The sequence below is a fragment of the Drosophila ficusphila genome, unplaced genomic scaffold (assembly GCF_018152265.1).
Source record: "Drosophila ficusphila isolate 14025-0441.05 unplaced genomic scaffold, ASM1815226v1 contig_198, whole genome shotgun sequence".
Taxonomy (NCBI): domain Eukaryota; kingdom Metazoa; phylum Arthropoda; class Insecta; order Diptera; family Drosophilidae; genus Drosophila; species Drosophila ficusphila.
Genome location: NW_025064092.1, coordinates 11944151 through 11956516, shown reverse-complemented (window position 1 = coordinate 11956516; position 12366 = coordinate 11944151). Strand labels below are relative to the sequence as shown.

Genomic DNA, 12366 nt, shown 5'->3' with positions numbered 1-12366 from the left:
TAACTTGACCTTGAATTTATTTATATTTTAAAATCAGTTCATATCATTCGGAATTGAACTAGGGTCAATTTTATGACTCATACAAAGTGCAATTAGTTGTTTAGAACAATTTTACTTTTGCAATTGTTTAGTGAAATAGTACTTAAGGAAGCATAACACTTGAGTGATTCAGTCTTCGAACTATGTTGACTCGAAATCCACCATAGGGGGCTCGACTGTAGCTAAACGCTCTCTCACGAACACCATAAAAGCTGAATTGGCTTGAGCGATTTTGTTTTCGCAATTCGCTATCAACTACGTGGACTTAGCGTCGTTCTCTGATTACCAAAACAAAACAGAAAAAACACAAACAAAGCTCTTCGGCAAAGGGGATTTTGGACGAGTTTCGCCATATGATGAAATAGCCCCAAAACGAAAAACACACCGCCTGAGTGGACCAAGTAAATGGAAATATATCTACTGCATTTCGCAATCTTATGAAAATACCAACATGGATAAAAACTATGTTTCAAATGAAATCAAAAGAATGTGGCAAAGTTCACTGCTCAAAAGGAGCCGAGCTCACTTTGCAGGACATTTTAAAGGACCAGGGATCATTCATTAGCTTCTTCGAGTAACACATAATGCTCCATGATCACTTCTTAGTGATCACTCATGCATCAGCTGACATTATCTGTAAAGGATACGAAACAGGATAGGAAAGGAGACAAATCAAACCTGATATTAAATTAAAATTTTCTATTGTTTGGCATTCGTTAATTACTTTCAGATTGTTGTTACTAATATATTGATATATAATTCACTTCACTGCACAAGGTGCCATATGAGCACTTACATAATCATAGATCTTTTATTTTTAAGATCCGACATAAGTTAAGACCTTATAATTTCACATTATTTTCAACGCAAATATGCACGAGTAACGTACTCTATCTGAGTAAAAACATTTGCAGTAGAGATCTTTTCTATTTCACAACATTATGATAATCACACAGTAACTTCCTTAGGTTTTCTTTCTTTAGGTTTTCAAATTTTTTTAATCTATCAGCTTGGTAAATATAAAAAATGCGAAAAAAGGCTTTTTTCTCCCACCAATATCAAATAGAGCTCATCCATTTTATTTCATAATTTTTAATTTTCATTTCTTTATTCACATTCTTATAGGATAACATGGAGATTGGGGCGGATCTTATTTGACCCCATTTTAGGGATAACACTTATTATTAACAGGTACGTTTCATGGGTCTTGGGACTTGAACACGAAAACAAAAAATCAGTATACACTTAAGTTTTCATTTTGGCTTCAACTTTATCACACCGCAGCTCAACGACTGAGCCCCAAGATCTTGGATCTTTCGCTCTGGCGAAGCTGCAACAGTTCCTCTTCAGAACCGGTTCAGGGGAGGGTATGAGTCACATTATAATATGTTTGGGGAGGAGGTACAATTATTATATAAGGGGCGGCATTCGGGGTAATCGGAATCACAGAATCACATGCCAGTCATTTGCATGGCAAATACTCCTTAGAGTATATATATATACTATATATGTGTAACAAGAGAGTTTATCTCTGGCACTGGGCACTGGAATTACTTTTCTCGACTTTACTTATTTTCCAAGTTTTCTTGCTTGGTTTTCGGTTTTTTCTGTTTTGAACACGTTGCCAAAAAACGCTCCGAATCGCTTGGCCTGTGTCGCCAAATGAACCCCACGGCTGCCCGAGTGCGAAAGCCCCACGTAAGCTAGATAGCCCCACTGGGGAGGAGGGGGCGTAGTTTCACGAGCTGACTAAATTGCTCTGAAAAGCTAACAGTCGTCGGAAAAAGCTATGGGCCAAAAAGCTTGCGTTAGCTGATAATGAACAAAGCTCGCAGATATTAAGAGAAAGCAACTGATCGAATGAAAGAGAGACATTGGTCGCAAGATTTCCTTACGGAGAATCACCCAAAACCTTTCTTTTAACTTTACTCATTCAAACCACCAAAAGGTGACCGAAAACGGCACTTTCTGATCCCATAACTTTGTCAACTTTGATCCTTTAAACTTTTCTCATGAAATCCCTTACCGGTCTTCATTTAAATTTTTCATTTAGGAACGGTCGATTTATTAACCCCTGTTCATGTCAAATTTTTCAAGTTTCCGATTGTTAGCCAAAAGGTGACCCAAAACCAAACATTCTGATCCCATATCAATGATAGATATTTTAATAACAAATTCAGGGAGGTATCTCACTTTTTAATCGGATAAAAAATACAAAAATTATCGGCTAAGAAGTGCTGGGATCTGGTCACCTTTCTGCAAACCCATTTTTTGCAAAATCGAAAAGTTCGGAGGTCATAAAAAATGACAAAACATTGACCAAAAAATAGAAAATAAAGTAATGATGCAGGTGAACGTTTTTTATGCTCAATTTATCCACATTTTTTTCAGTACGATTTTATAGAACAGCCAAAAGTCATTTTATTTCAAAGGGGAGAGTACTTGCTTTCAAGTGTTTGCGAAATCCAACGAATAAAAAGTTGCACAGTACTTGTTACTTTCTAAATACCACAGATAACCTTGAGATTAGGCAGATTTTGAGGGTTACGGCAGTAGCGCTGCCAGCCATTCCAGTGCCTAAAGCCATTCGAAGTCTGGATGCGCTTGGCACAAGTCGCCGATTCCCTCAGGGATTCGTCCAGCAGGTCTAGCAAGGAAGAATAATACAATAGATTGTTAATTGTGCAGAAGACTCTTCAGACCTTCGCACTTGACATTGCAAGTGCCGCCGCGCCTTTCCTCCTGGCAGAAGCTGCTGTTGATCTGGAACAAGCCGTAGTTGCGGGTTCCGTTGGGATTCGCTGAGATCCTAGTGGTGTCCAGATCGCTCTCGTGCTCCAGTAGGCAGATCCCTAGTTCAAGGAACTTTGAATTAATAGCAATACCCGGATATACATAGTATAATACGTTTGAGCTGAAACCATAATACTGCTCATGTAAATTTTTAAACTAGGATAGAACAGGAACGACGAAGAACATTGATTTTCTAATGAACACCTCACTCACAATTGGAGAGCAGACTCCGTTCGAAGCCATGCTGATCGAGGAGTTTGCGGGCCAGCTCGCAGCGCAGGTACCGCTTGGCCGAAACCAGGTTGGCCAGGTTGGCCAGGAGCAACCCAAGTCCCAGCCAGAACCACAATCTGAACACTGCGGCTTTCATTGTGCGACTGAACGGAACCGATGGAGCCGCCTGTGAGTCGGGCTCTGAGCGATCGACTGAGCGGAGAACGTCGTGACCTTGGAATGGGATGCGATGGGGTCAGATGGCCGGGAGCAGATAACAGATAAGCTGGGACTGGGAACTGGGAACTGGGAACTGGGAACGGTAGTCGAAGCATCAACATTAAAGGGCTCATTGTTATACCCACCACTGTTGCTTAAATTTATTTCCAGTAAAATTTGTAGTTTTTATTATTTCTTAAAAGACATCTATTAATAATGTATTTATCACAAATATGTTTTCAGTTAATGGGCGAAAAGATTGATAAATAGTGGCGAATAATTCGTATTAAGTGTGGCATTAATTGAATACAGTTTACTTTTACCAATTGTTCCTTTACTTTCTACATTACACGTGTAGGTCACTCGATGTATTCGACATGTATGCTACATGCTCAGAGTTCTGAGTCACTTTCTACTTTTGCTAGAAGTTAAATTTTAAAGGAGCTAGGCCTGCGATGAATATTCTTCAATGTGGCAAATTGAATCGGCAGAACCCATGCTAAAACGCAAACAATGTTTTATCATATTAGTTCTTAACTGGATCGCGGATCTGCACAAGTGAAACCTTCACTCTGGCAAAACAAAAACCGAATAACCCACAAGCAATCTGCATACATTTTCGAATCGTTTCACTCTTTAATACACATAGAGTCCCATGGTTGTTGGTTGGTTATCATAATTTAATCGATCTTTAAGCCAAAGTCATAAGATAAACTGTGTTGTATAATTATTTTGTCTTCTATTGTATAAACCTCTCTTTTCGCCATTGCCTCCACTACGTTGGTTGGTTCAAAATATTTATTTCTCGGCTGAAATTGTAAATATCTACGTGGGCGGTATGTATATGGGCCCTTAATATAGTGTATATAGTAGGTGTATATAAGTTAAGTTACGCAAAGTTAAATTTATTGGCAGAAGCGAGCAATTGGTTGTTTTATTTCATTCGTATTCATTATAAGACCTTATGAACATCAGCAAATAGTTTCTCTCCTTGTTTTCTCCTCTCGATCCTCCTTTCTATCTGTATTTTTGTCTTTAATTATCCGATTTTTTTCTGGGTTTTGCGAGCCTTGTGGTTTAAGTAACGTTCTGTCGTCGTAGTTCGAGGAAAGTTGGAACCGAGAGAACTTATAGCTAATAAACATGTTATGTCCCCTTAGTGTCTTTTCGCAAAGAACTCACAAATAATGGTAATAGTAAACGAAAGCCATTCTCCTGAGAACTACTTTAAAATGAGTGCGTGTCTCCTCCTCCGTCGTGTTTAACTAACTAAAGCTTGTCCCAAAAAACGAAATTGTACAATAAATTTTGAGTGGGAGAAACCAAATGCATTTGGCATGTGTGAGTATCTGCTGTCTCCTTCTCCGCCACTACGTCTGTCTCTTTCTCTTTCTGTTTCTCTGTCTCATATCGTATATCTCATATCTCGTATCTCGTATCTAGGTGTTTCACTAATTTTCCAACCTCCGTGCTTGTCCTTCGGGCCAGCTTGTACAGAAATGCAGTTTTAAATAAAAATTAATTGTAATCAATGTTGGGTTCCTGGGAAGGAGAGAGCTCTTCTGACGACGCACCCCGCGCAGAAAGTAAAATTAATTAATGTATATGTATAGAGTATCCTAAGCTAGTTGATGGAACGATGGCTGCTCCTCTCCTGCACTCCCCTTCCCAGACACGCGCTCCTTCCTCGTTCCTCCTTCCTCATTTCTCCATCCTCCTGCTCACTCACACTCGTCCTCGGTAATCCTTTAAAGACACGATCTCTAGTAGATGCGCTCGTAGAAGAGCAGATAGGCCTGCGCCTTCAGCGCCGTGTCCTCGCTGACCTCCTGGACACGCGAGTCGGACACGTAATACCATTTGCCGGGCGGCGCCCGCACGTGGGCGGCCTCCTCCTGGGGCGGCTGCTGCTCCTCGAGCGGCGTGGTCGGGGCATTGCACTCGTCGGAAGTGGACGAGTTGCTGCTGGAGTTGGTGAAGTCGTCGCTGTCGTCCATCGCGTGCAGGTGCAGCTCGCGCGCCTTCTCCTTGGCCAGCAGCTCCTCCAGCTTCTTCAGCTGCTCGTCGTCCTGGTCGAGCTCCGACTTGCTGCCGTGCGGCAGGAACTTCCAGCGCTTGTCGTCCGGCGTCACCTTGGGGCGCACCTTCACGTACGCGGTGTAGTGGCCGCCGTACATGCCGCCGGAGTGCTCCACCACGCCGTAGAGGGCGTACAGCAGCTTCTTCTGCTTGCGGTCGATGTTCGGCAGGTTCTTCACCTTCGAGCCGCAGAAGGCGGCGATGTCCAGCAGGTTGGGGTAGCTCACGTTGCGCGTCAGCTTGCGGAAGATGCAGCGCGGTCCCAGCTGGAAGCGCTTCAGGTGCAGGATGAGCACCGCCGGCGGGCTGGAGACCAGCAGCTGCTTGGTGGCGTTCGTGTTCACCGTCTTGGCCTTCGGGTCGCTGCCGTTGATGCGCAGCGTGCAGCTGTCGCAGCCCACCTTGTTCTGGCCGGTCATCAGCTCCACCGCGGTGAAGTTGTTCATGCACGACTGCACGGAGCACTCGCCGTCCTCGCACTGGTAGCGCGGCGCTATCGTGGTGCTCCAGTCCGAGTAGCTCTGCGTGCGCACCCGCTTCGTGCGCGCCTGTGCCTGGGCCAGCGCCTGGGCCTGCGCCTTGGCCTGCACCTGCGCCTGGTTCTGGGCAGGCGTCTGGCTTTGCGTCTGCGTCTGCGCCTGCTTCTGCGTCTGATGGTTCGCCTGCGCAGCCGGGGCCGCTCCGTCCGTGCCTGCAGCCCCGTTCAGGCCACCCTGCTCGGCTCCCACCGAGATCTGGCGGATCAGGGAGGCGCCCTTCTCCGAGAGCCCAGCACTGACCAGGCTAGCCGGCGCCGAGGTCTCCTCCGTGGCGCCCGACGATCCCGATGCGGAGCCAGAGTTGCAGGAGTTGCCGGAGTTGTTGTTGCCCGCGGCGTTGGAGTCGTTGATGGCATTGGTGCTGGTGCTGCTGTTGGTGGCAGTTGGTGCCGGACTGGTGGCGATGCCCGAGTCTGGAAGAGTGGTGGGAAAAGTGGGATTAGCGAACGCCAAAGTGCTTGAAATACTTGCGACAACAATGAAACTGACAACGAATCTAGATCACATGGCTCATCACTTTGTTTAAGCAGGAATACAAACATTTTAAAAGCTATATCTGTGTATATAGATAGATTTCCTAATTTGCTGATACTGATACTATTCTATACTACAAAATGTACTTTTTGTTGCTACAGCTTACAAGATTAGTTGTGCATATCAGTGCACTTTAGAGGTCATATTGGAATCAGGAAACCCTTCTCTTCGGTTGAGTGCTCAACCACTCACCATTCTCGTCCTCCTCCAGCGAGTCCTTGTCCATGTGCTCCGGCGTGTCGTCGCGCTTCTCGCCCAGCGGCTGGGCATTGCCGTTGCTGTCCGTGTAGAACTTGGGCGGAGCTGCCGAGGTGCTCGACGACGGCGGGGCGGTATCCTCGACCAGATTGTCCTCCACGTCGGCGTCGGAGTGCTCCGAGGTGGTCACGCTGGACGAGGTGGTGTCCTCGGTCTGGTCCTTGGACTGCTCGGGACCGTCGTTGGTCTGGCCATCGCCAGCGCCCAGGGAAGCCGGCGCAGCCTCCGTTTCCCCGGGCTCCTCCAAGCCGTTCCCGTTGCCAGTTCCACCGTTGCCGTTCAGCTTGAGGCTCAGCTTTTGGGCCTGCTTGTGGCGCTGGTGCTTCGCCGCCCGCTTGGCCTTGCGCTCCCGCTCCTTCTCCTTCTTCACCTGCGACTTGGAGGGGCCCAGGGAGCCCTCCTGGTCGGCGTGCAGGAAGAAGGAGGAGGACGTGGCCGTGAAGTTGACGTTGCCGTCCGTGAACTTGGTGTTGATCGCTGGCTGAGTGGTCTGGGTGGAGATGACGCCGGAGCTGCTGGGGACCAGCGAAAGCTCCGGACTCGGCTTCCTGCGCTGCGGCGGCTGGGGCTTCTCCACGGCCATGGGCAGCGACATGTCCAGGAAGTACTCGTGCCGCGAGGAGACGCTGTGGCAGTCCTGGCAGGTCAGCGTGGACACAAGGAAGCCGCGAAAGACCTGCTCCGGGCGCAGGATGCGGTCGCTGGCCTGGTTGCCGTACATCTTGCACTTCTGCCGCATCTCCTCGGAGACGCTGTTGATGTCCTGGTCCTTGTAGCCGAGGTTCTGCAGGATCACGCGCTGGTACCGCTTCAGATCCTCGTTCCGCACGCTCTCCAGGAGCTGGCGCAGCAGTTCGTGGGCGTCGTGCTGGTCGCCGCCCGTGAACTGCGGACACTTCATGCACAGCTTGTCGAAGAGCTTGCTCGGCGTGAAGACACTGCCGCCCGCCTGGAGCTCCTCGAGCGCGTTGCTCAAGGCGGCGGTGAGTCCGCCCCAGGAGGAGAGGGTGCCCTTGATCATGGGCAGCTCGATGTCGCCTTTGTCCTTCAGCTTGAAGGTGCCTCCGGGCAGCACGAACCTGGAACACAGAACACGTTAAATACAGTTCAAGCAAGGCTATGCTATCCATATCCATCTTACTCTTCTCCGGGCTCCGCCAGTTCCTTCAGCACGGGAAGCAGAAACGGCGTCTGGGCGAGGCACTGCATCACCGCATTGAAGAAGCAAGTGTTGCCCAGGTTGGTCAAGCCTCGCACCCTGGGCAGTCGGTCGAGTTCGTTGCGCGGCGGCTCCAGGCTCAGGACTCGCCTGCCTACACTGTTGCCATTGGCTGTGGCTGCGTTGGCGTTGGCTGTAGCTGCGGCTGTGGTGGTGGGGTTGACCTGGCCGACCCTCTTGGCCACTCCCGGCACGCTGGTCAGCGAACCGGAGGGCGACTGTCCAGAGCTGGGCGGCGGCGGGGGCATCGGAATGGCCACTTGGCTGCCCCTGATTCCACCTCCCGCACCAACAGCGGCCCCTCCCCCGCCAGCGTCGTCAAAGTATCCGCCAGTCATGGACACCATGGGCGTGAGGTGCTCCAGCAACTTCTGCTCGATGTAGCTGATGGTGGGCGGACTGGGCGTGGCTGTGTTGGAGTTGGTGGGCGGCTTCTGGGCCAGCCGCTTGACCAGCTCCACGCACTCCAGCAGGTTCTTGCGCAGATTGGAGCAAATCTTCATGTCGCACTCGTAGCACCAGATGTCGAAGGAGCGCGTGTTCATGGCCAGGGCATGCGAGTCCGAGCGGGGTGTCTGCAAGGAGCAGAAAGATATTATTAGCCTCACAACGCAATTGGTATAAAAAATTCTGTAGAAAAATGTATATAAAGGCATACACCATTGTTGCAAAACTCTGACAATTGAAATTAAGTTCCTGGCTACATAAAATATATAATATTTATTATTTTTAATGCCATTATGCTGGCCACTTTCTCCAAATCCAATATTCCAATTCTAAGAGAAGACTTACAATTTACAAATGTACCCTGAATACTTCAGCGATTCTGTAAGGGACATTTGAATTTTGTAAATAACTTGGGCAAGATTGGCCTATTTTTATGCGGGCTGGAATTGCATTTGAATACACTAAGCTAATTCGGTTTCCCAAATCGAATTTAGGCCAAATGCCTCAATATTCAGATGAATTCGACTTCGCTGGAAACCCGAGCAAAACGGAATAGAGACGGAACACAATCAAAACCAAATGAGTAAGGGAAATCCAAGCGAAACAAAGCGGAGTTGGAAAGACGCAATTAATGGGAATCCAAGGGGAAAGATTACCCACCTGGTAGTGCTCCAGGGCGTGCTTGTGGCGGGCCCTTCCGCACAGCTGGCTGCCGCACTTGAGGCACAGCCACAGCGTGCTGTCGAACTCGAAGTCGCCCGGCTCCCCGCCAGATCCGGGCCCGGCTGTGCCTCCCGCTTCCGCGGCGGTCTTGCCCAGCTTCTGGCACTGGGAGCACTCGTAGAGAAGACCCGTGGCCTTCAGCTGACGCCTCAGCCAGGTCGCGTCCACCGCCTTCTTGATGTGCTGGCAGCTGGCGGAGGAGGGCGTGGCTCCGTCCGCCTGACCGGCGGAGCCGAGTGCGTGGCTGCGGTGGTGTAGCTCCTCATCGCCGGAGTCCGTGGAGCTCTCGTGGTCGTGACTGTCCGCCTGACGCTTCTTCACCATGGCGAGCTGCTTGGGCTTGGCCTCCTTGTGGGCGCGCTCTGTGGAAGAGAGAGGAGGCGGGATTAGACACGGGGACTACGAGCTGCGGGGGCGGGTCTGCTTGCTTTCAAAGAAGGCGATCAGACTAGAAATCTGGGAGCGGGACCGGGACTGCCTCATCGTTGTGCTTTCGCTTGTCATCCGGAATCGGGCTCCAAGTGACTGGCATTACTCGCCTGGCTTGCCTTGTTGCCTTGTTGTCTTTCGTCACACGTTTGGGGTTCTCGGCCCAGGATTTGAGGTTAAGTTCGTCGCCCCGCTGCGGCCACCAACGAACATGGCCCCGCCTGCGCGCCCCCTTCACTGGACATGTGTCCACCCAACCCGACGTGCGTTGCCCCCTTTTCGGGCGATTTCGCGGAAACCAAAGGACCAACTCGCATGCAGCGACTCACTCACACACTTACACACTTACACGCGCACACAGCTGCCTTTTGTTTCCGCGAACTCGGTCGCGTTGCGTTCTGAGACTGGCCGTAGTTACCTGGAGTTCACTTGCTGGGAAATGCGTTGCACATGAGCATATATCGGATATAGCACTTTGATCTGTTCCTGCACTCCTTTTTTGTCGTGCTCTGCGTAAATAAAAACTAGGTTTGCGTTGCCAGATCGACGGATCACTCGAGTTGCAATCACTTTAAATCGCGTAAAACCTTTTCCAGATATCCGATTCTTTTTCGATTCCCAATCAAAGCTGCCGAGGTTTTATCGATAAGACGGTTCTTCCGCTGGAGGCGCTTTCGCCTCTATCGCTAACCAAAATTCTTAACAGAAATAAATGTAAACAGAATAAATAAGCCAGGGCTCGGCCGCTAATTGCAAATGTTAATGTGAAAAATCAGCAGACTCAAAAACTATATCTGGCCGCAGATGTGTTTCTTCCGACCTCGGTGGATGCCACCGGTCACCCTAGTTTCCCACCACACTGTTATACACCAGGGCTTCAATTAGAGCAAGGTTTTCTCCAATTTGCGCCACCTTTTGGAGACTTCATCTAGCAAAGACACGTACCTGAGTAACGGACTTTCAAAAACACTTTCAACTATTTAAACACTTACTATGTTCCTCATAATAACAATGTTTTCGAAACCAATATTGATAAAACCCGTGCATATGTTGATAAAAAGAGTCTTCTGATTGTATCCACCACAATACACAATAGATTGGTGAGGTCTCTCAAGATACATTCGCATTGGTAGCTAACTGAGTTGATCCCGCGGAGTGCTGATGTTCCCTTAAACCTTTTCCGTGCGTCTGGATTCAATGATCGAGCTCCTCCTCCGCTCGAACGGATTTATGTGTGTGCAGAGGGCTTTCGATCCGACCTTCCCGGTTTCCCTGGGCGTTTCCCGAGGCGCTGGCCCAGAAATACTAAAAGACAAAAAAGGTCCACTCGACCGACTTAATTCAGCAATCAAAGGCGATGCAACAATAGCGCGAACGGTATATGAAAGAAACTTGAAAGTAAAAACCCTATCATAAAGGAAACTTCCAGACATAAAGTCCCTATAATTACCAACACCCCGAACGTTGTAAATGCATCAAAATTGAACCGCCCCTCGGGCAATATTTCATGAAAACACAGCGAGAGCTTAAAAAAAACAAAGAGATGAAGGAGGAGGAGGAGGAGGAGGAGGAAGAAGAGGAGAAGAGGGGAGCAGGACAAAGTATGAGGAGGGGGAGGAGCAACAACAGAACGTGTGTTCAATTTTCAGCTCCATCTTGATCCCAACTCTATCTTCACGGGCATAAAAACCTGATCAGACTGGCCACTTAAAAAAAAACTAAGCAAGAACTGAAAACAAAAAACACTGTGAATCATTTCTAAGCTCTTGTGATCATCCGATTCCCCAGAAGTATTGATTAACTATTTCGGATGTTTACATAATATTTACATTTCTCCGCTCTTTCATTTCAATTGATAAGTTTTTTGAAGTGCATGGTCCAGCAGCATTACTTTGAGCAATTTGCCTCGACTGAGTGGTTGTCGCCGCATTGTTTTCCCGCTGTTTCATTTTCTTGGTTCTCAATCATGGGGAATACTGGGGGAAATTCTCGAATGACTTTCCATCTCATCGCCCCATCCGATCTATAAGCGCTTTGGGACACAAATGGAGCGGATCTGCCCCACTCCCCAGTTTTTCTCCCATGTTTCCTCCGCGTTTTCCTTTGGACACAGGAACTGTGCGCATTAGGCCTCATAATGCATAATAGCACCACAGATCATTTTGCGAAGGAGAAAAGCCGCATTGGGCACGGAACAGAGGAAGAAACAGTAGGAGAAGGATGGGATGGGGGATGGGGGATGGGGGATCCAGGGAGTCGGAGGCGAAGTCATGTTTCATCTTCCTCTCCTTGGGCGCCCATACACGCGAAAAAAAACTGGGCCTTCCGCTTGAATGTTCATGACGACGATAGCATAGAGGGATGCTCTCTGTTTTTTCTCATTTATTTGGGAGATTATTACGTTTTCCACAGTGCACTTCCTTTTTTATTCCGCCCCTCAGCGTGTTTTTACAAATTTGCTGTAATGAATATTTCGCAGAAGACGTAAAACGATTCCCGCTTGGCTGCCGTTTTGCTCCCGCTCCATGTGTTCTGCTCCTCCTGGCTCTCTCCCTCTCCCTCTTCCTCTCCCGCTCCGCTCTCCTCTTCCCTCTCCTCTCTCACAGTTTGCCCCAACCACGATCATGATTCAACCTGCAGCTTATAATCTCCATTACGGCGATGGGTCGCATGCAAAGCGGGGCTTAGCTTTCGATTTTGTGTTCTGCTCTCTATTCGGTTGTTGTTGTTGTTGCTCGGTTGTTTTTTAGGACTTGGTTTTTATGGACTCGAAGCTCCATTTAGCTGGAAAGGAGATCTGCGAACTTGAGTCATCGGCTCAGGAAAGAGTTGCCTAAAAACACAATTTTTGCAAGACGCTTGGCCACAACCATA

At 48.5% G+C, this 12366-nt stretch overlaps 2 protein-coding genes across 3 annotated transcripts; both read right to left on the bottom strand.

Moving 5' to 3' along the window:
- Window positions 1–2392: 2392 nt before the first annotated feature.
- LOC108097036 (lysozyme) lies at window positions 2393–3231 on the bottom strand. Its single transcript, XM_017199057.1, has 3 exons — window positions 3046–3231; window positions 2742–2891; window positions 2393–2686 (listed from the first exon to the last, which is right to left on the bottom strand). The coding sequence occupies exons 1-3, from the start codon at window positions 3200–3202 to the stop codon at window positions 2541–2543; spliced, it is 453 nt and encodes a 150-aa protein (XP_017054546.1). The 5' UTR covers window positions 3203–3231; the 3' UTR covers window positions 2393–2540.
- Window positions 3232–4148: 917 nt separating this feature from the next.
- Window positions 4149–10093, bottom strand: LOC108097264 (ubiquitin carboxyl-terminal hydrolase 16). 2 transcript variants are annotated; one of them, XM_017199458.2, is made up of 5 exons: window positions 9911–10093; window positions 9001–9425; window positions 7816–8468; window positions 6609–7753; window positions 4149–6295 (listed from the first exon to the last, which is right to left on the bottom strand). In XM_017199458.2, exons 2-5 carry the CDS (start codon window positions 9385–9387, stop codon window positions 5028–5030), a joined length of 3453 nt encoding a protein of 1150 aa, XP_017054947.1. In that variant the 5' UTR covers window positions 9388–9425; window positions 9911–10093; the 3' UTR covers window positions 4149–5027. The 2 variants fall into 2 exon arrangements, with proteins under 2 accessions (XP_017054947.1, XP_017054949.1); XM_017199460.2 differs by lacking the exon at window positions 9911–10093 and adding an exon at window positions 9842–9866.
- Window positions 10094–12366: the final 2273 nt, after the last annotated feature.

Excerpts from the sequence above, each read along its gene's own strand:
- LOC108097036 (XM_017199057.1), bottom strand. The coding sequence starts at position 3,202 with ATGAAAGCCGCAGTGTTCAGATTGTGGTTCTGGCTGGGACTTGGGTTG. Across the intron at positions 2,892-3,045 it reads ACGGAGTCTGCTCTCCAATT|GGATCTGCCTACTGGAGCAC; the intron begins GTGAGTGAGGTG and ends TCCTTGAACTAG. Across the intron at positions 2,687-2,741 it reads TTGCAATGTCAAGTGCGAAG|ACCTGCTGGACGAATCCCTG; the intron begins GTCTGAAGAGTC and ends CTTCCTTGCTAG.
- LOC108097264 (XM_017199458.2), bottom strand. The coding sequence starts at position 9,387 with ATGGTGAAGAAGCGTCAGGCGGACAGTCACGACCACGAGAGCTCCACG. Across the intron at positions 8,469-9,000 it reads ACGCCCTGGAGCACTACCAG|ACACCCCGCTCGGACTCGCA; the intron begins GTGGGTAATCTT and ends TGCTCCTTGCAG. Across the intron at positions 7,754-7,815 it reads CTGGCGGAGCCCGGAGAAGA|GTTCGTGCTGCCCGGAGGCA; the intron begins GTAAGATGGATA and ends TCTGTGTTCCAG.